We start from the raw sequence: 20,887 nt of genomic DNA on the forward strand, positions 1-20,887 counted from the left end.
CTCATTTCTCATTTTTCTTTCCTATGAGTGCAAACGTGCATCATGTTGTCCCTACCATACATTTGATGTCACACTATATGCTGTGGTGTTGCCACCAATGGAATGCAAACTTTAGCTAAAGAAAAATGCAAAAGTCCTCTCATGACAGCTGAATTTTTAGGCTAATTAAAGTGGGGTTTGGCGTCTGGATGCTGATGGGCCAGGGGAGTCCAGACCCAGGGGGCTGGTCAGAGTCATCCTAGCTCTGGGCAAGCAGCCGCAGCAGAGGGAAGGTTTATAGAGAATTCCCTTTTACAAGCATCGAACAATAAGTGGCTGTCAGTCTCACGTCTGGGCTCTATGCCTCTTGGTCTAGAGAGACCACCACGGAGGAAGGGGGGGCTCCCTCAACTCCCTCAAATTCCCACTCCTCATCCGCTTTCTCATTGTCTCTCTATTTATAGATTCATAAAATCGCTCTGACATGAAATGCAATTCAATACGTGGTTCTCCTGCACTTTTACAATGTGAGGGATCTCCAGGCGCTTGTGGGGGACTTAGACTTCAAAGCCGAGTCCTTGGCAAATCGCAAAGTCTTAAGTCTTCATTCAAGTGTTCCAGAGAGGCCTGCTCCCTTCTAGCGGTGTCCTTGGGTTGAGGATTCCTCTCTGCAGGAGTACAGAGGGTGTGTGTGTGTGTGTGTGTGTTTGTTTTGAGAGAATAGATGTGGGATACATCTGGAGGTTTACTCCATGACATTGATGTTGTGTTAATGTTGTAAGATTGTGCCGTAAACGGAAAATATCCAGAGAGTTCTAGACGAATAACCTCGACCAGACGGTTGTCACTCTTTGAATCCTGCCAACTATCTTTAATAATGCAATCTTTCATCTACACCTCATTACAAAATATAAAAAAAACACGTAGCCTGTGTTAGCACACGTAAATGAGCTATGAAACGCTGGCAGTGGCACTCACCATGCGCTGCTGGGCCGACATCAGGCTCTCCCAGTCGGATTCGGGCGGCACGCTGCTGCTGATTGGCTGAAGCTCCTCCAGGGGAGGTTTGTTGTGGAGCAGACTGTGCAGGGGCAGCTGAGGGGCGACTAGCGACTCAGAGTTCTCCTCCTTCTCCCAGGACATGCGCTCCTGATTCAATCCATCCTCACCTCCGTCAGGGGTCGAGGCAAATGGAGAAGTGGCTTGCTTGGAAGACATGATTCTGCTGAGAAAAGAGCAGAGGAAAAGTGTCAGAAAACATATTCAAACTTCCAATGCAACAACATAATTCCGAATAAAGAGACTCGCAGATGTCAGACAGGAAATGCTGGAGCTCGGCTTTCAATCTCTACGAGTGCTCTCACATCACATATATGACGTTGGCAGACGTTCTGAGCCTCCATGCCACATCTAACCCCACGATTGAACCGGTATCAGAGCTGGGGAGATCCTATCACTGGCTCTGAGCTTGGTGCGGGGAATACGGCATGCACTGGGGTCCCTCTTAATCCTTTGTTTAATGTAAATGGACGTGCTGAGCTACGGCTGGAGAGCTGCCTGAGGCAGGCCCGATCCCCCCGCCCCATGGCTGATTACCTCACTAAGAGGGTTACCATACCATATAACACGCTCTCATTAAAGCTCTAACCCTGCCACCAACCACAAAAAGAGCGGTGACGCTGAGACGCTGACACTTAACGGGAATTTGGTCATTACATTCATATTGAGTCTATTAATGTGCCATTTTCCTTCATTTTGTTGTAATTGTGCTATTCTGCTTTTGCAATTGTACTTAGGAATTAATGCAAGTAGGCTGCTGTGGCAGATGGGAGGTAACTTTAAAGATTTATAGCAAATTTCCTATTTCACAAAATAGGGTTGGTAAATGCATTTGTTTCAAACAAAAGTCATTATGTCATATAGCATAAAACTCAACCAAGTTTATTTAATCCCACAAACTTGATTTTCAATGTTAGAATAAAATAAAATAAATCAACAGGTCATTTGTTTTTTTATGACAAGTAATAAAATCACTCTACTACTGCTAAGGAAATGAATACTTAAACTGCTAATTGAATTAAACGCTTGATTTAAATACTTAATCAAAAGACTCCAACTGATCTAATGAGTTGAGAATTAGCCAGCGCACAACTTTTCTACCGGCCTTTAAATTGTCTACTCTGAGATAGAAAGTTACACTAGACAGCCAGAAACCATCATGAACAATGACATACACACGACTGCTGCTGACCGCAGTGATGAGCATTATTGTTTTGAGTCTGAAATGTCCAGAGTCTACGAAAGGCTATGGAAGTTGGAAGCGCTGCAGCTAGACACATTAGCATGGACAAAGGGCATGGGTGTTCTAGGTCAAGGGCTGCAGGTGAGCTAATGTCCTTCCACTGCCCACTGAGACTGCAGAGAGATGAGAGAGAGGCAGGCTGGGTAATGAAGGAAGCCCAAGGTGCCTCCAGAACTCCATCTCCAGCCCTGCCAAGTTTTCCAGCATGTGGCTCATCGTGGGACGAAAACAAATTTGACACCGGGAGAGATTATTTTAACACCAAACTGTGAGTTAATCTGTTCATGTGCGTGCGGCGGCCGTGCACTCCGGCGCATGAGGGATGTGTGGGTTGCAACGGGCTGTCAGGCCCAATTGCTCTCAGGCCCTTTAAAGTATGACTACTTCATTTGAAGATGTGCCATCAATTTGCACACATGGCTGAGCACTTAAGCCTCACACTCTCAATATGAATTGTTTAATACAGTTCGGTAAGTGAGCTTAAAAAAAAAAAAAAAAGCCTCAAGCTACTATTGTCTCATGCTAGCTGCAGTAATATTAATTGTGTTATGCTTACCAAAGAAATATATATAAAAATAATACATACACATCCGCAAAGTCTTGGATGAGCTCTGCGGAAGCCAACAGAAGTGGACAATGGAAGTCAATGGAAGTTAATCAAGCGGGATACCGCAGCTGTGCAAACAAGCTAAGTCTGTTAGTTAGCGCAGAGGAAGGCACCAGAGACCCAGACCGCTCCGCACCCCTATTTTCTTTAGCAAGACCAAGGCCTCAATTTTAATCAGCCAATAAATTGTTTCCTGTAATTATATCAAACAGAAAGTGATCTCTTAAATTGTAGAGCGTTAATTGAAAATCAAATTTAAGAGCAAAGTTCAGAGCGCCGAACGGTATGCGAAAGGGGCGCGCAACGGCTAGAGGAAGAGCAAGCGACGGGGAGAGAGAGAGAGAGATTTTTTATTCATGGATCCAAAGAGCCGGAGCTTCCAGCACAACAACCCCCACCTTCATCTTCAATGGACTGCGAGCGAAACAAAGCACTTCTTTTGTATTACACAGTAAATCAAGTGGTATTATTTTACCTCTAAAATATTCAGTCTCTCAGGCCTTTCCCTCCAGTCTCTAGCCATCAGTCAAACTGCTGAGGCATGATAGTGTGAGAGAGAGAGAGAGAGAGAGAGAGAGAGAGAGAGAGAGAGAGAGAGAGAGAGAGAGAGAGAGAGAGAGAGGCTGACTCCATCCTCCTGTAACATGTGTCTACAGCAATTTTACTCGAAAACGCAACAGATCTGAGCCAAGGCCCCGTAACAGTATTTGTCAGTTGGAGTTAATAATTCATTAGGAGAGCTGGGAGGGCAGCTCAGCCAGTGAGTGCCGGGGTTCATGAGTTTTGCCCCCCATTCCCTCCCAACCATAACACCCCCCACCCCACTCACATCCACACGGCTAATCTGCACCCACGGCTGAGAATGGAACAATGTGGCCGCCATTTAGCTGGAATAAAGGCCTGAATCCTAGAAGGGTTTTTCCTTTAAGCGCACTTCAAAATCATTTAATTTCTCCCTACGACCCATAAAACAAAAATCAGTATGTGGTGTATGACCGAGGAGGGAAAATAGCCCTGACGCCATCGTATTTCATCAAATTAAATGGTGTTTTACGTTGAGAAAAACACCCATGGAACAGTCCTGCGAGCCACCGCAGCGCTTCCCTTTATTCTTATTAATAATTCAATCTGTTTCTTCAGTAAATAAGTCCGATCCGTTGGCCTTTGTGCATATTAAGCAGAGAATATATCAGCTAAGCCAGAGTGGCCTCATATGAATTCCTGTCAGCCCTCTCCCTCTCAGGCCTGATTACACAATAACAATGGACAGCTAACAAACCAAACCAATCAATAAGTATAGGGCAGCACAGCTTGTCTTTTCGCAGTCCGAGGGAGAGAGAAAGGCCCCATATATAGCTGACAATATTGCGATACGTTTATGAGGATTAGGAGTTAAGTTCTCGGCATGAGTTCTCATGTAGCCTGGAATGCTTCGACTCATGAATTGTTGCCGCTGCTAACGTATCATCACGCACTGACCTCTGTTTAATTGGTTAGTGGCATTAGAAGACACCCTGCGCTGGTGTTCATCAGGGGGTCTCATGACTGGGGGCCATGTGTTTTGGGATATCCGCTTTCGCCCCTCTCAATCGTTAGAAGCCCCCCGCTCTTCTGTCTCTGCCGTGTCTTTCTGTTGCCCTTTTATAGACAATGGCGATAAGTAACTCCTGAGCTATGGTGTCACTGCTGCCCCCTTCCCCTCGGACATCCCACACCCCCTCAAAACCACAGGCCTTAGCAGACCCCCTAAATCACCAGCCACTCCTGAAAGGAAATATTAGAAGGCCGCTTTTCGCTCCGGCACCACCACCCAGACCTATATGAAGAGAAATAATCAAATAAAAGGGGGTAAAACAAGAGGGCCATTGTTGAAGAAACTAACGATGGGTGAGCAGAAAAATGGCAAAAGCTGCTTTATGACAGGGCTTCAAGTTTCCACGGGTAACGACACACACACACACACTTGACCGAGCACACGTGTGTACGTTCATGCTTGAGCATACGCGTCGCACACACGCTTGCAAAACACAGGCTAATAAGAAATGTAAAGGTAGGGCGGAGAAAGTTACAGGAATGTAAAATGGTGCCTTTAAAAAAAAAACTTTACTTACTTAAGGCTAAACAGAAATCTAAAACAGAACACTCCAATGCAATTATGCAAAGTGTAATAGGTAAGTGTTTGCATCTGAAAGGAAATAGTAAAAAAAAAAAAAAAATAGAAATGAGCAACTGTGTAGTATTCCTGCAGTGAGGATTATAATAATACGCTTTTATGATAATTGTGTTGGTCTCTTGAGTGTAAACAGTTAGTAGTAAATTATCAGACAACACCGACAAAACAAGTAAAAAGAAAAGGAAAAAAAAAAAAAACTTTGCACTGGTAAATACACCGACAAAACAATTTCTGAGTAATACTGATTTACGTTTATCTCTTTTTTTTTTTAACAACAGCAGCTGCTGCAGCCATAAAGGCCGGTGTGGGTTCAATTACCAAGTCATCGATACTTAGTTACTTAGTATACATAAAATGAAGATAATACTCTCGCTCATTAATACTAAAAATGACTGCAGAGATTTCTGTCACGAATGCGCACACATGAACTGGTTTCCCACAGGGAGTGCGAGACATACAGTGGCATGAGTTTGCATATGTGTCTTTGTGTGAGTGTCTCTCTGACAGCAGATCACACAGGTGACGGCACAGACTCTCAAGGTCCTCACCTCCTGTAATCATCCCTCTGTCACCTGTGAAACCTGGGCTGGAAAATTATCATCCCTGCTGTAGCTGTTTAGCACCTTCAAATTATCACCTTCCATTGTACCTGAGCAGTCTACCGATCCATGAACAATCATCAGGACAGAAGGAAAGAACGTTGCTTCTCTGAACAAGGGCTTCTAAACAGAAAATGCTACTGAGTAGAAATATCAATAGAAAACAAGCATTTATTCTTAATCTATTTTGATAGCTCCTCGTATGGCTTTATTTATTGATTTATAAGTAAACAAACAGCTAATTAAATAGAAGTATTATTTAGAATTATTATATATAAGTATTATTTAGAATTGTTTTATTACTAGTATTTATTGTTATAATTATCATTGAATAAGAATAAAATCACCATCAAACATGTAAACAAATAAATAATTATTTGTAAAAACAAAATATATACATATATATATATATATATATATATATATATATATATACATACACATGAATAAAAATACAAATATAATAATGACATAAAAATACATTTCAAATATTTATTTATGAATAATATAATATTTAATAATAATTATTATTATTATTGAAGAAATAAACTATACATTTTATTTACCGGATGGGAGTGTAACACACTTATGGATATAGTAGTGAAACTAAGACGCCTCTAATAATTGGAAAAATACCTTCACTTTTAAAAGCTGATTTTTTTTTTTATGTACCCCATAAATGTTAACCTTACAACCCTTTAAAGTCAACTATGACAGCTCCTTCACCACACATCACTCACTCCTTTACTGCCTTTACACTGTTGCTCCATATCCAAAACTTAAAATACAACACACTTCAATTTACAAGGGGTGAGTACCAAGTAAGTATTTTCTAAAAGTGCACTCTGTATATTAAGCATAGCCTGTGTAATAATTATTCAACAAAAAGTAAGAGAATTGTGAGGAAAAATATTCTTTGATAATTAGCTCAAGCACCCTCTCACAGTCGTCACTGTGAAAGTGAGATATGTGTGTGAATGAGCGTGCATCAGGTGTGTACACTCACATACTGTCTCCCTCAGCCTGTTTGGCCGCTCCTGTCCTTCTCTGTTCTTCACACACCACTTCAGAGCTGGATGGCATAACACTTCCTCAAATTCTGGCACACACAAACACACACAAAAACACTCGAGCACAGACAGGCCGTTCGTCCCAGCCACGGCACGTCTTGTCAGAACACATCCGACGGCACGCTGAACGGAGTACGCTCTCGCACATGAACGGAGCCACCGGCAGAGCAGCTGTTAAGCTCCTCCGCTCACACACACACACACACACACACACACACACACACACACACAGTCTCACTCGCACGCGTGTCTCTTTAAGTCCCTGCACGGCCGGAGACGATTCCGAGACACAAGAAAAGCAGCTCGCCGTCTTTTCTGTCTCTCTTCGTCCCTCGCTCGGGGCCTTACGGGGCGGCAGTTCCCAAAGTGCCTGGTGTCAGTGCTGCAGTTAAGCAAACTTTACAGCCACTGAAGCCATCAAGCAACACAGCCTATTTGCTGAGCAACAGTGGAGCTTTGTGGTTTCCCTCACAGTTGACAGTAAGTTATGAGCCCTTTGTGAGTGCAGGGGAAGGAAAACAGAGATCGGAATTTGGCAGGAAAATATAATACAGAATTCTCCTGTCTTTTGAACCTGTTTTTTTTTTCATTCTTTCTGTTTGTCTCTCTCTCTCTTTTTTCCTCTCTCTCTGTCCCTCTCTTTTTTTGTGGAAACAATCAAGCATTGTTGGGGGAAAGAAAAGCAACTCTGACAGATGAAATATAGTGGGGGCCCCTTTTTGGAAAAACAGTAAACAAAGCACCATTCAAAGACAGGTCCTCTCTGTCATTTATAAAGATACTTTTCTTCAGAGCGGCTGACTTTATAGCAAAGGAGTCAACAAATCGAGTGTAAAATCTCCAACAGTCCACTGTGACGAGGACAGAAGACAGAGACCGAATGAAGTGATAATGCTAAAGATAGACAGAGGAAAGGGGCCTTATATTGCTCGGTTGCACAATAAACAAATTAAACAAGATGGAGGGTAATAGACTGGGGGGAAAAGGACAAAACAGGGGATACACAAAAGTGACTAGCCAAAAAAAACTTTTTTCCAGACTAGCCAAAAAACGGGGACAATGGCTAATTATGAGGGAGTAATTTTGCCGCCAGAGGACTGGAGAGAATGAATGGACGCATGAAAGGCTGAGGGCTATTCAAGCCCATGTCAAGCGAGAACTGTATGCCTACAGTCTTCAGCCTGGAGCGCATGAGGTCATCATTGGCACCCCGTGCCCAGAAAAACTTGGGCTGGTACAACTGCCGTTTGGACATCTGGAATGCCGGCACACAGTGCCCTGCTTTTTCCAGCCACTGTCCCCCTAATTCCTTTCTTTTCCAAAAATAGGATTTTTTTTTTTTTTTTTGCACCAGTCGCTAGTCAACCAAATTGGAAAATTTGCAGCGTCTAATGAAAAGAATAGCAGTTTTGTTCCCTTTCATTCTCATCTCATAAATGGGATTTCTGTGGAGCAAGAAAACTAAGGAAATTACCTTCGATGCTGTGCTATTCAGGGTGGACAACAGCTCCTTAATTATCGCTAGTCCCATCCCTACCTCTTCCGCATGATTTATTTATTTATTTAAAATTTGCCCTCGTTTCTTATGCTTTCGAATGGTCTCTCTCCTGAATGATCATATATATAATAAATATATATGATATATATGAAATGTATTTTTCTCTGACATTAAACATGTAAAGGAGGAGGACTAGATTAGGGAGTACCGGGAGGAGATGCCAAATCAGGCACAATTCATGTGACGCGTCATTCGGAGAATCAAAACAGGGGCAGTTTGTTCGCTCCACCCAGATGAGGCCATGTAAAAGACGACTGACGAATCGCAAGGGTCAGCCAGGACACATCTTGAAGATCTATGATTAAGCCTTATTATGTTGGGGCAAGTGACATTGATTGCCGATTTAAACCTCTGAAACTAATTCAGTCGCCCCTGTTCAAATGAAAGCATGGGCAACAGTGTGTGGCCACGGTGACAGGTCGGACGAAGGCGGCTGAATAAAAACCCCTGCTAAACGAACGGTTGGCACTCATGTCTGTCAGGAGGTGGTTAGAAGTTCCCAACATGACTGACAGCCGATACAAAAAGAGAGAGAGAGAGAACAGAGAGGGTGAGAGGGAGAGTCCGTCCATCGATCTGTGTAATTGCCATGAAAATCTGAGTCAGAGAGTACATGAAGGGTTGATGTTTTAGCAATGCTAAGATGGAGCGGCACAGGGAAAAAGCGGTAAAGTGAATACGAAACATGCTGCACCACGGACTAATAAAACCGGGAGCTGACAAGCATGGTTGAACAGAAAAATGTGCAGTAGATTTGTACCCAGGCCAGAAAGCAGGCACATTACTGGATTAGCCGCTGACTGATACAGAAAATGTCTCACCCGTCTACTATTAAACCGTAAGTCTGACCAACTCACACGTTCCCGTTTCAGATGAAACAGCACAGTAGTGTCTTAAAAATGTTCTCAACAAGCTGGAAAAATATCTGACTGGAGTCTAGCTAAAAAAAAAAAAAAACCTCTACGGTCTGTGACGGGCTTCCTCAGCAAGTTGTAAGTAGCATTACATCGGTCTGCTCAATTCTGTAACACGATCCGTGCAGCAGCCGCAAGCAGTTAGAACTTAAGTGTAGTCATGTTGACTAACACCTTCGTCTCTCTTTCTTTCCAGCCTGCTCTCCTTTTCCTGGCAGGGGAAGACACATGCATCATGACAGGCTTTCAGAATGAAATCATTAACTAAATTGCTTTCTTTTAAAAAACCGCAAGTGTGTGACGGGGTGGGTTGTATCTGTCTCTGGCTGCTGTCCACCGCTTTTGGGTTCGGGCTCGGCCTCTGTTGTGGTTCGTCGTCGCCACAGTCATCCCACTCTGTGCGGCGGGGACCGGGCTCCGTTTTTTGCCTGGGCCCCCGTATTAAATAATCGAGTAATCTCAACCCCACTCCCCGAATTCACAAGCCCTGCCTGCCAGCAGCACAAAGAGGCCTTTTGTGCACCAGAATGTGTGTGTGTTCTCAATAATGACTGTATGGATCATCATCCCTGAATCAATCAAAAACATTAAACAAATACACATTTTGAGCTAGGCCATTCAGCAGAGGGTTTGTGGGAAGAGTCAATGAGCAGTGAGCAAATTAACACCACTTCTGTTTGTCATCGAAGCAAAGAGCAAACGTATTTATGAACGAGAGTGTGGTGGTGTATGATGCGCTTTTCAGTCAGAAAAAGGCTGAGAGAAAGAGAAAATTGAAAGGAAACAAAAGAAAATGTCCATGTGCCCTCTGACAGCAATGAGGTGAATGACCCAGGACAAAAAAAAAGAGACTGTAGCATCTAGTCTTTGGTAACATTGTATCTGGCACAGAAAGACTTGAATAAGCAAAGCAAACAGAGGGAAAGTAAATAGGTAGCGAAGGCCAGACAAATATTTGATAAGCGGATAGGTATTGTGGCAGTGTGGGACGTGTGGCACAGGTCTTCCCTCCCCTCCTCCTCCCCTTTATCCCTCTCAGTTTCTGCGTGCGAGGCAGCAGATGTGTCTTTCACAGGCTGCGGAGTGTGCAACCAATCGGCAAACAATAGCTAGCCACTGACAAAGGTCATCTTTCGCAATCCACGCGTTATCAGAGACTAAAAAAACAGCGAGCACGCAGCTAGTCTGTGCTCAACGCACGTCGCATGGCACCCTGACTGTGTCTGTGTGTGTGTTTTAACCCCTCACTACAATGCTACTTGATCCTTCTTAATAAGCCAATTACACAAGTTTAAGCCACCTCTTTGACCTCGAGTTAAGCTAACAGTTGGTGTAAACAAGTGAAATCCTATTAACCTAATAATATACACGGAACCAGGCGGCAGCGGCCAGCAGTTCAGGCGCTAAAGCCTCTTGGAGTCTTAACTACAGCGAGTTCGGTCCACCGGAGCAACAGTGGACATGAGCTTTGTACTCCCAAACAGGGTCATAAGTTAATCCGCAGCGGTTATTAGAGTACTTGTCAGAATGGATGTGCTAATTTAGCTAGCCTGTATTAAGCCTCTCCACTTAGACGCCTAAAAACAAACACGTCCTCTGTCATTACATTAATACACATTTAAGACTGGAAACTCCTGAAATGAACACTAATTAGAGCTTAAATAGACCCCATAATTCAGCAGTTACAAAGAAACAGAGAGAGAGAGCCTTTTATCTCACTAGTGCTGCAGCTAACAATTTAGCATTGTGTTGATGAGCTCGTTTCATTTACTGTGGCGGCACTTAACTTTCTAACTGTTCCTCTTATGATCACAGAGGAAAAAAATAACTTGGGGATTTATTTTTTATGAATCCATCTTCTAAGTGTTTCCTCTTGAAATCGAGAGCTGCATTATTCATAAAAGTGCTGCATTTTAAAGGCGACAAACAACACATTTTATGCAGCGTTATGAAAGCATAATGCCGGCAGATGCTCCTTCTGTTTTGTTCTGATGTCACCTCCACAGCAAATGGAGACAGTTTTAGGGTAAATATTTAACAGTGGGCCATTTAGCTACATACAATTTAAGAATGCAGGGAGTGTGTGTATGTGTACTTCCCAGTCATTTATGGGGAGTACTGTATAGACGGCTCACACACTGTATTCTTACATTTTAGTGTGAGTGTGAGTGCTGGTTTAGCTTATTTTACTATAATGTTGTAGTGCTAGAGGCATACATGTATTCAAAGCACTATAACTGCTTCTTGATGTAACCACTCCCTGTGCGGCTGTTTTCAGTGTTTCAAAAAAAACTGTTTTCTAACATTGATAAGAAGAGTTTTGGGTTGCAGCAAATCAATATATTAGAATGATTTCTAAAGGATCATGTGACACCGGATGACCAAAGACTGGACTAGCTGAAAAATCAGTTCTGCCATTACAGAAATAAATTATATTTTAAAACATTAAAACTTAAAATTAATATTTTAAATTGTAATAATATTTCACAATATTACTGTATTTATTTTTTATCAAACTTAACAATAGTAAGGAACCAATCAACATGTTGGGGTTGTTATTCACTGAAAATCTTCATGAACTTAAGAAAAACTGTTTAATTTATGATTAAAAAAAAGAAAATCATACAGGTTTAGAACTAAATGAGAGCGAGTAAATGACTGAATTGAACATTTTGGGTGAACTATCCCTTCAGCAGCTCTAACTGTTCTTGGCTTAAGGAAAAAAAAGTTTGAAAAAAGTTTGTGACTGACAGGTTAGGTAATTTAATGCTACCACTTCACTGGGCCGTCTACTTTTAACACTGAGTATCTCTTGGCCAGTTAGTGAGCATCTGTCTGTCTCTGAGTCTCTGTGTAATGTGGTATGTCACATTATGAGCTCAGGAGTCAAGTGTAGATTACAGCGCTCTGTAGCACCCTTGCTATTAAACTGTTGGGAGAGCAGCTTGACATACGCAGGGCGAGAGGAGGTGTGTTTGTGTGTGTGAGTGATTATGTAGTGGACCCAGAGGCCAAGGTTTGGAGACAGAGAGCAGCTTCAACAATGTTCAAGCACTTACTTTATCCTCTCTCTCTCTCTCTCACTCTCTCTCTTTCTCTTTTAAAACCGTGACACCCTTCCCCATCCAACTATCAGTCTCAGAGTTTGCATCATGGTCCCTTTAAAAAGGCCGGTCAGAGCGAGCTGGGGAAAATACTCATGCTGAGCAATTTATAACCTCCCAGCAGAGACCTCATTGTGTGTTTACAGTAAAACCGCTGGTCACAATGCTTCATCAGCTGACCTGGCCTGAAACTGAGCCAGAAAACTCCATCTTATAGCACACACACACACAGGCATACACTCAGGGAATAAAACAAAGGCACCATAATGGGATCGCATAGGTCTTAATTGAGTTCGCCCCTTTCAAGCGTGCTATTATTTCCGGCTAATGGCATCCACTGGCCCTCTCTCATTACTTGAGTGGGTCTTGAACAAGCCTCTCGTTTGATACAGTTAGAGTTAATGCACTATGAACAGATACACTGCTAGTCATCAGCGATCTGCATATTCAATAACTTCCGTAATTACAGCTGCAATTCATCAGATCCAATCTGATTGCAGAGGGGAAGAGAGAGAGAGAGAGGGGAAGAGAGAGAGAGAGAGAGAGAGAGAGAGAGAGAGAGAGAGAGAGAGAGAGAGAGAGAGAGAGAGAGAGAGAGAGAGAGAGAGAGAGAGAGAGAGAGAGAGAGAGAGAGAGAGAGAGAGAGAGAGAGAGAGAGAGAGAGAGAGAGAGAGAGAGAGAGGTTTGATTCCTGGAGGACACAATCTAATCACAAAACTAACATGATAATTGAAATCTAAATTGAAAGGGTTGGTGAGCCATGCACAACTGTGTTGAGGCAGAATGGGCGGAAGTACTTGTGCCTTGAAAGCAGAGGAGAGGAATATGATGGAGGGAAAGAAAGAAAGAGAGAGGAGGAGGAGGGGGGGGTTGTTAAGAATCATTGTGTTGATCGATGTAAAGGACAATCATGAACCATTTGGCATGTCACAAAATATTATTGTGAGCCAAAAACATGAGGCAAACTCACACTCAAGGATGTCCACTTTAGAAGATGTATATTAATGTCAGTGCACAATACTAGGTTAAGTAAAAATAAAATGTTACCATCCCCTCGAAAAAAAAAAACGAATTAAATGGAGGCTGAAACCGTGTGTTAGAAAAAAAATCTAATAAATATATAGTGTACCATAAAATATACATTTTTAAGATTTCAATATAGTTTATATTTATATTGATTTTGATGTGAGTGTTAAAGAAAGGATTTGATGTATGTGTTAAAAAGGCATTAGATAAAAAAAAAAGTATGATGAAAAAGGAGATTTGTCTATTAAAGTCTATTGTCAAGGCACTTGTATTCTAGGGTGGCTTAACTAAGAACTGTTTTACATGCCAAACTGATTCCCTCAAATGAAAGGTAATCATATAAAAATTCCATTTAGAATTTAGCTGAGTCAGGCTCAGTACATGATTTACAAATTATGATTTGTATGATTTGTATTCTGATGAGTCAGAAACGTCCAGGCAGAAAACAAGAGGTGCCCACCATTGTGCAGGTGGGTGGTGGGGTTCATCATGTGTTCACATCATTTCCTTTCCTATCCATCTTTCAACCGTCGTCATGCAAAGCAGAGAGCTTTACAATCTCTCCCATCTGCTGGGCTCCTCCTCAGCCCTCAATAACAGTTACTCAGTAATGCCAAATTCATTAACCTGTGCTGCTGTTACAGTGGCCCTAACCATATATTAGGTTAATGTGAGCAGACATATTCCACTGCTAATAGGGGATATAAAATGAAAGAGGGACACAGAGGGACAGAGATTGTAGATCATAAACATATTGTCCCTGACAAAAAGCTATAATGGTTCTTTGTTTGCTTGCATGACAAATGTTTTTTGAAGGACGGACAAACAGTCTGGAAAGATTAATGTACAAATAATGTAATATTAATATATATATACTGTATATATATTTGTATAAATTTACTTTAGTATAAGTCAAACTCGAAAATGTGGGATGATATGACTGCATTCAAATTCTGATAAACTAGTACAAATGTGGGATGTCAGAAAAATAGTATTTGTAGATACTCCCCTACTTATGTTGGACAGTTACTGTAAATATAGAAAGAGGAGGGAATAAGTTACGTGCAGGCAGGAAAACTGCTAAGGCCACGGTTTTATCAGGCGAACAAAGTGTCAGGATCACACAGAGCCATGCAGAAACCTGTTCTCTCCTCTGCCCCCCTCCCCTCCCCTCCACACCACTGCACTGGGAATAATGATGGGAATGACTGGAGGACGTCCAAACAACATCTGACTGCTCCTTCTAATTGGAGAAGTTATTTTCTTCCAGATTTTAGGCGTAAATCTAGTCGATGTTTATTCAGAGTCAGTTAGGAACAAGTAGGTTTTGGCCGTGCAGCACTTTTGTTCCTGCTTGCTAAACTGCATCGCTTCCCTCTGTTCCTCCCTCTCCATCTCCTTTCAAGAAGTGTAGAAAGGAGCCAATCAGCAGGTCCCGCACCCATGACGGCGCCGAACGAACGTAACACCCAAAACAAACTGCTATTGTTCGGGGAGACACCGACCTTTGCTGTCCTTGGATTACATGACGACCTCTCGTCTCCTCTAGCCTTCCCTAGTCTTACCAAACTACTTTTACCAAAGAGCCTATTAGGCCAGAATTCCACTTTGTTGTTGAAATGGGTCTTGTCCTTTCAGAGCGCTAGCTCTTTCACTTCTATTTTTCAATCAAAGGTGGCGGAGGAACACAAGTTCATTGTTCGTCGCGCAGATGGAAGTTGGAGTTACTACGGCAACAGCTCTAATCCCTCTTTTTACCACCTTTCTTTATATTATTGGCCCATCAAGTGGTACCTTTTAACTCAGGAGCTGGAGGGGCCAGCGGCGAAGCTCCCTCTGTCTAATTAGCTGTGATTCTTGCCGCACAGTTCATGTTGAGCTAATCGAACATTTGCAAAATAATGACATACCGGGAGCAGCTATTCCTTTTCCTGAGGCCCTGCTATAAGAATAACAATAATGATTCTATTATGGAAGAGCGGACTTTAAAACGCCATCCGGTCACCATAACAGAGAATGTAATTGTGCTGGTGTTGTCCACACAATCAACAAGCTATTGTTGGCGACTTGAAAAATAAAGGAGCAGAGAATGGGTGCCACGGTGATTGGTCTGCTCTGCCATGCGGGGCCCATGCTGAATTGTCTGGCAAAGAAGGTCCTTGATAGAACACTGGAAAAAAGGCTTGGATGAAGACAACTGTCTGGCTTTTCTCTTTTTTTGTGTGTCTGGGCCTCTTTCTCTCACCGCTTAAATAACCACCAATCCGCATTAGACCACCACTATTCATTTATTGAATGGGGCTGGGCCACTGAAGAACATCTTTTGGGCAAAGGGGGCTTAGGTTGTCTCCTTGTGCTAGAACCATGAAGATCTGAGCCCATGTTTACACAGAATTATCTCTGTGTATCTTATTTTCAATAAAAAATGACCCTGCCATTCTGATCTATTCTACAATAAAGCAATACATGGGCCTAGGTTCAACCTTTCCAGCCAAACTCAAACATGTCATAGAAGTGACTGATAGCTATAAACAAAATAACTAACCATAGAGAATAATATCAATTAATCATCAGCATGCATGGCAAATGAGCGACAGTCCAGAAGTGCTGGAATCCGATTAAATCACAGCACATTAAAAACTTAAGAGATTTTATTTTCAGCTTCTTCTTTTTTTTTTTTCGTCTTTCAAATCTAGGTCAATATAGGCCTGAAAGTTTGAGTAAAATCTGAAATGAGTTTTTGAGAGTGATGAAGGCAGTTAGTCATTTGAATCCTCATGTGCTGACTAGTGTGAGAACGGATCTTTGTTTGCGCGAGCAGAGGCTGAGGGGAGAGGGAATGCTAAGTGGGCCCCCTTTGCCTAGTCAACCTTCAGTGTGCTTCATTTATCTTCATCTTGTTAGAGTAAATTAATTAACAATCTAGCTGTTACACACTTTCTCCTTTCATTACATCAAATAATGGCAGAGATGGAGGAGGAGGTCCTCTCCTCTGGGATTAGCCTGGAGACATCTCTCTCTCTCTCTTACACTTTTCCTCACTCTATTTCTTTCTCACTCACTCATTTCCACCCGTAGGCAAAACTTCCCAGCTATCAATTATTTGACGTGATCAAAGAAAAAAATGTCACTGTCCATTATGCATGTCAATGAAAAATAAATAATTCCATTCTGCTTCTTTTAAAAATTAAACGAAAACAGGGCCTTCACGTTTCTCTGTTTTCACTGTCAATGAAAAAATGCAAATAACTTTTAAATAAAATATTATGTGTGTGTGAGTATTGCTCAGAAACAGATTCTCAGCACCTGATGGAATTCATTTGAAATTTCAAGATGACTATATTGAACACGTTTGAAACCGGATTGGTTGGGAGAGTCTGGCTCTGACTAACCATACTATTCGTACAGTACACGAATGATTACAAACTAGAAACCATTACTAGAAAGTCATTTTCTGTTGTCAGATTTCATGCTATGACATACAAAGTTTTTGAGTCATTTCTTATCTACATTGGCATCCTTGTATCCTGCTGCTCATTTGCAAAATATCTCTCCACCAATCACACATTATCTTCCAATGTAGCAGGAAGTGCATTGGGAGCATACAATTATGCATTTACTTCAGTTTAATCACATGATTACTTAGAAAAAGAATGAAGGGAAAATGTAATCTTTAGGATGAACTAAAATTGGGTGCTTCATGGTAAGGGTTTGAACATCTTGAAGGATTAGTGAGGAAGCGATAAGGTGTCACTGACTGTCCTCTCTCAACCTACTGCCCCGTCCCTCCCCTCTAGCCCTGCCAGCAAGGTATATGGTTATCCTCCTGCAACAGGTGGCTGAAGTCAAACACAATCCTCCATTCTGTAGCATTAAAGGAAGAAGGCGGGCAGATAAAAGCATCAAGCTGACAATAATCCAGCGCGCTCAAACAGATCCCGCCAACGGCGATCTAAGTGGGTCACATGTATGCCAACAAATTCATCAGCTGGAAGAATGCCTGAATGACAACCTAAAACTATTACAATAGGTGAATTTGAACTTCCAAACTGATGTTACTTTACAGATTATCTACCTCGAGCAAATCAAAGTATGCATTCATTTTTTGCCACAGACTGTCCTAAAATCATGTGATTATTCACAAACACACCGGAAAGACTCGTGTCTCAGGTCAAAGCCTGCAGCCGTCTTCCATGTGGATATGCAGAAGAGATCAGAGATCCTAGCGTCTATTCTTCTCCTTCAGGGTCAGTGAGTGCAAATCAGTCTCAGTAATCCTCAAACGTTCAACTAATCACTATAGTGGTGTCTCTACCTAATACTTCTCTGCTAGTATTCAAAAAAATATTGGTGTAAAACAGTTCAATAGAAATGGGAAAAAAAGACAGTGGCTTCAAAAAGGCATATAAAAAGGCACAACACAACCCAATTCACTGCATTTCTGTGGGGAAAAAATATATATATATATATATTTAAGTATTTCATGTGGATTTTGGGGAGAGAATTTTTTTTTTTTTTACTTTAACTTTTTTTTAAATCTGAAATTAAAATAATTGAATAGCTATTAAAAGAATATATATATATAAATATATCATTAATTACTGAATAACATCTATTCGTTTTTGTGGATTCTGACATCTTGGAAAGAGAATAAAAAATGCTATTAATTTAATCAACTAAATGACCTTTTGAAAAAAGAAATCAAAGGGGATTCATTAGCTTTAGCAAAGTTTGGCTGACAGCAGCTTTGAAAGGCAGATGTTGCTGCTGCTGTTTTTAATGAGAGATCACTAATTAGGGTTGCTAGCTATTCAAGTGTGGGGAAGGTGCTTTGCACAGAGAGAGAACAGCCAATGGCTAACACACTCGCTGTTTTTTACTTCCTCTGCGCAGTGACACACAGACACACAGCACAAATTCTTAATTAGAATCACAGGAAGGGGAAGGGGTAATGGCGTCCTTACTCGTTTTGACTGCGGTTATAACACAAACACACAAAACAGGAAATGGTGAGAATCACAGATTAAGCTCTGCCCCACTCCCAATCTGACCAATCAGTGAGCCGGGGCAGAGGGGAAGGTGACAGACATGTGCATGCATTCACTGACTGACAGGGTCTGGGGTGGGTGGCACAGGGTGTAATGCTTTAGGTCTGATTATCTACAGGGAGGGAGTGTGAATGAGTTACACTTCTGAGCTAAAACTTGCACACATACACAAACACAGACTGAGACAACACATCATCCCACAAGTTGGCTAATAGTAGGTGGTGTGATATCGGAGCTGTGAAAGGACAGATGAATTCAGCCCGCTGGAAACCCCTGTGGCAACAACAGAAAAACTAAAGCAACTAACCTCAGTAAAAAGCTGCTACGCAGAAAGCCCTCCATGTTCAGCATTTGGTTTCTGTAGCAGGAGAAATACACAGAGAGCCATTGTAACTGAGCGAGCACAAGTTAGCATGGCAACTTTAAAACAGTAACAGAGGGGAGAAAACAGACAAAACCACCAACACATCCTCGACTGTCCCTGAAACATTTTTATCTTCCAAACCAAACGCAAGGACAAAGATGTAACACTCCCCACAGCTCCACTAATAGCTTTTCATTCGTATTTTCAGAGAAACAGACATTTGTCATTAGTGTACATGGTTTTCCAGTCCCATTTTTGATGATATGTTATCGTATGACAGTGGTTCCTGGGCGCTGCTCCTCCCAAAGCAGCGTGTGGTGGTCCAGCTGTGGACCATGTGTGGCGGGGCCGTGGCGGCTTCTAGAAGCTGGACCACAGGGGCCCACACGGGCCCAACTCTGAGCCAAAGCTGGGCCGCGCAACCACAGGGAGGCGGGATGATGTGGTCATGATATCACTACGCACAGACGCTGTTCTAAAAGTCTAATGCCGCAAATTTGGGGGCACATGTTTGGAAATTGTCTCCAAAGGGTTTCTATTAGTCTCAGTTTTTGGTCTTTCCAAAGACATACATTCACATATGACTTATAAAGATCAAGTGTCTGTTTGTATAGTTAAATAAACTGTTATGCAAAAGAAAATGTAAAGAGTGCAATGTGGCCTAAGGCAGAAAGATAAAACAATACAAATTATAATACAATTATTTAAAAAATATATCTATACATTTTTAGTTAAATAAATAAAATATGAATTATATATAACTAAAAATAGTGAAGCTTCACAATATAAGTTCACACTCTGCATCAGTCCACTTTGGTCCCTCCTGGAGCAACGACGAGAGATGATGCATTTCCAGAGCTGTTTTTAAAAAAATGCAATACTGCAGAACCGGAATTCATCAAGTGCTGAAACTAATTAGCAATTTCTCTCATGCTCTAACACCCCACTCCCTCTCTCACATCATCATCATCATAAATAAGAGACACATCAGAGTCAAAAGACATTCAGTCTTCTGCCTCCTAAATGCTTTCGCTTTCAGTGACATGGGTGTAATTTGCCCCATGCCTCTCCCCTCCCTTCATCCCCCCCCCCCCTCTCTCTCTCTCTCTCTCTCAGTGGTGAGTTGTGCTGCTGTGGATGGGTAGAGACAAAGCCACTGAGAGAATGGAAAGAGTGAGATCAGAGAACCCCAAGGACACTGCGCCTTTCAGGCCGGCCAGCACTTAGCAGGCCAGAGGACCCGTAAGACCCGCCGAGACTTTTCTCACAGTCAGGTGTCTGGGGGTGTTGGGGAGGATGGGAAAGGAGTGTTTTCGGCCATGGGCGCTCTGCTCACATAATACCCAAGTGCTGCCACAGCAGTGACAACGCGAGAAAACAGTAAAAACGCAACAGAGGCAATCAAGCGTGTCTCCTCACTATTCCAAAGGAAGTGTTAAAAACACACACACACTCTCACACACCCCTCCTCTAACACTCTATCTCTCTCTCTATCTGTTGGGGGCAGCAAGAAGACAGCAAAAACACAAGCATTCTGACAGCGTCTGTCTCTTTTGGAGAACGTGCTCATAGTCATCAGTAACGGTTAGATTTAAGCGTGTTTTGATTATCAGGTCTGTTTATTCTGCCTAAAAATATTTTAATAAAACAGAGTAAGGGATATGAAACATGTATCTAGATTGTCTAGTTAGAATAACAAAGTGAGATCTGGAATAACAGGCCTACACGGTAAAGGCCTAAAGCACTTTAGGAAATTAGGGTATTTTCCATTTAGTTTTTATTCTACACTTAATGGGTGAATCTCATAGCATCTGTTTGTTTGTTTTTTAGTTTTTTTCCACAGATTGTTCTGCAATTATCAATAGTGAATCTAATTTATGCCATTTTTTTAAAATACTGTATTTTTGTGTTTACTCTGAGTATAGGCTAGTGCTTAGCTGTCAATTCAAAAAATGCCTTAAATATTCTAAAACGGGCCTCATTGTCTTTAAGCAAACTGGAAGTTATAATGAAAATTTGAAAAATATAAATGCTAAAATGATTATTATTATTATTATTATTAAATTTAATAAAATAATAATAACAATTGTTATTATAATTTAAATAGAATAATGGACAATAATAATTATAAAAGAACAATACG

At 41.7% G+C, this 20,887-nt stretch overlaps 1 protein-coding gene across 48 annotated transcripts in view; it reads right to left on the reverse strand.

Moving 5' to 3' along the window:
- Window positions 1-20,887, reverse strand: part of sox6 (SRY-box transcription factor 6) — a 147,889-nt gene that overhangs the window by 95,867 nt on the left and 31,135 nt on the right. For 16 of the 48 annotated variants that reach the window (XM_079596628.1, XM_079596612.1, XM_079596627.1 and 13 more), the window contains exons 4-5: window positions 18,688-18,738; window positions 958-1,204 (exon numbers count right to left, since the gene is read on the reverse strand). In XM_079596628.1, the coding sequence (XP_079452754.1) occupies window positions 958-1,204; window positions 18,688-18,731 (291 nt within the window). In that variant the 5' untranslated portion in view covers window positions 18,732-18,738. Of the gene's footprint in view, window positions 1-957; window positions 1,205-6,666; window positions 7,189-18,687; window positions 18,739-20,887 lie in introns of those variants that run through there. The other 32 variants (XM_079596651.1, XM_079596619.1, XM_079596613.1 and 29 more) reach the window with 9 other exon arrangements.

This window comes from Phoxinus phoxinus, assembly GCF_949152265.1.
Source record: "Phoxinus phoxinus genome assembly, chromosome: 2".
Taxonomy (NCBI): domain Eukaryota; kingdom Metazoa; phylum Chordata; class Actinopteri; order Cypriniformes; family Leuciscidae; genus Phoxinus; species Phoxinus phoxinus.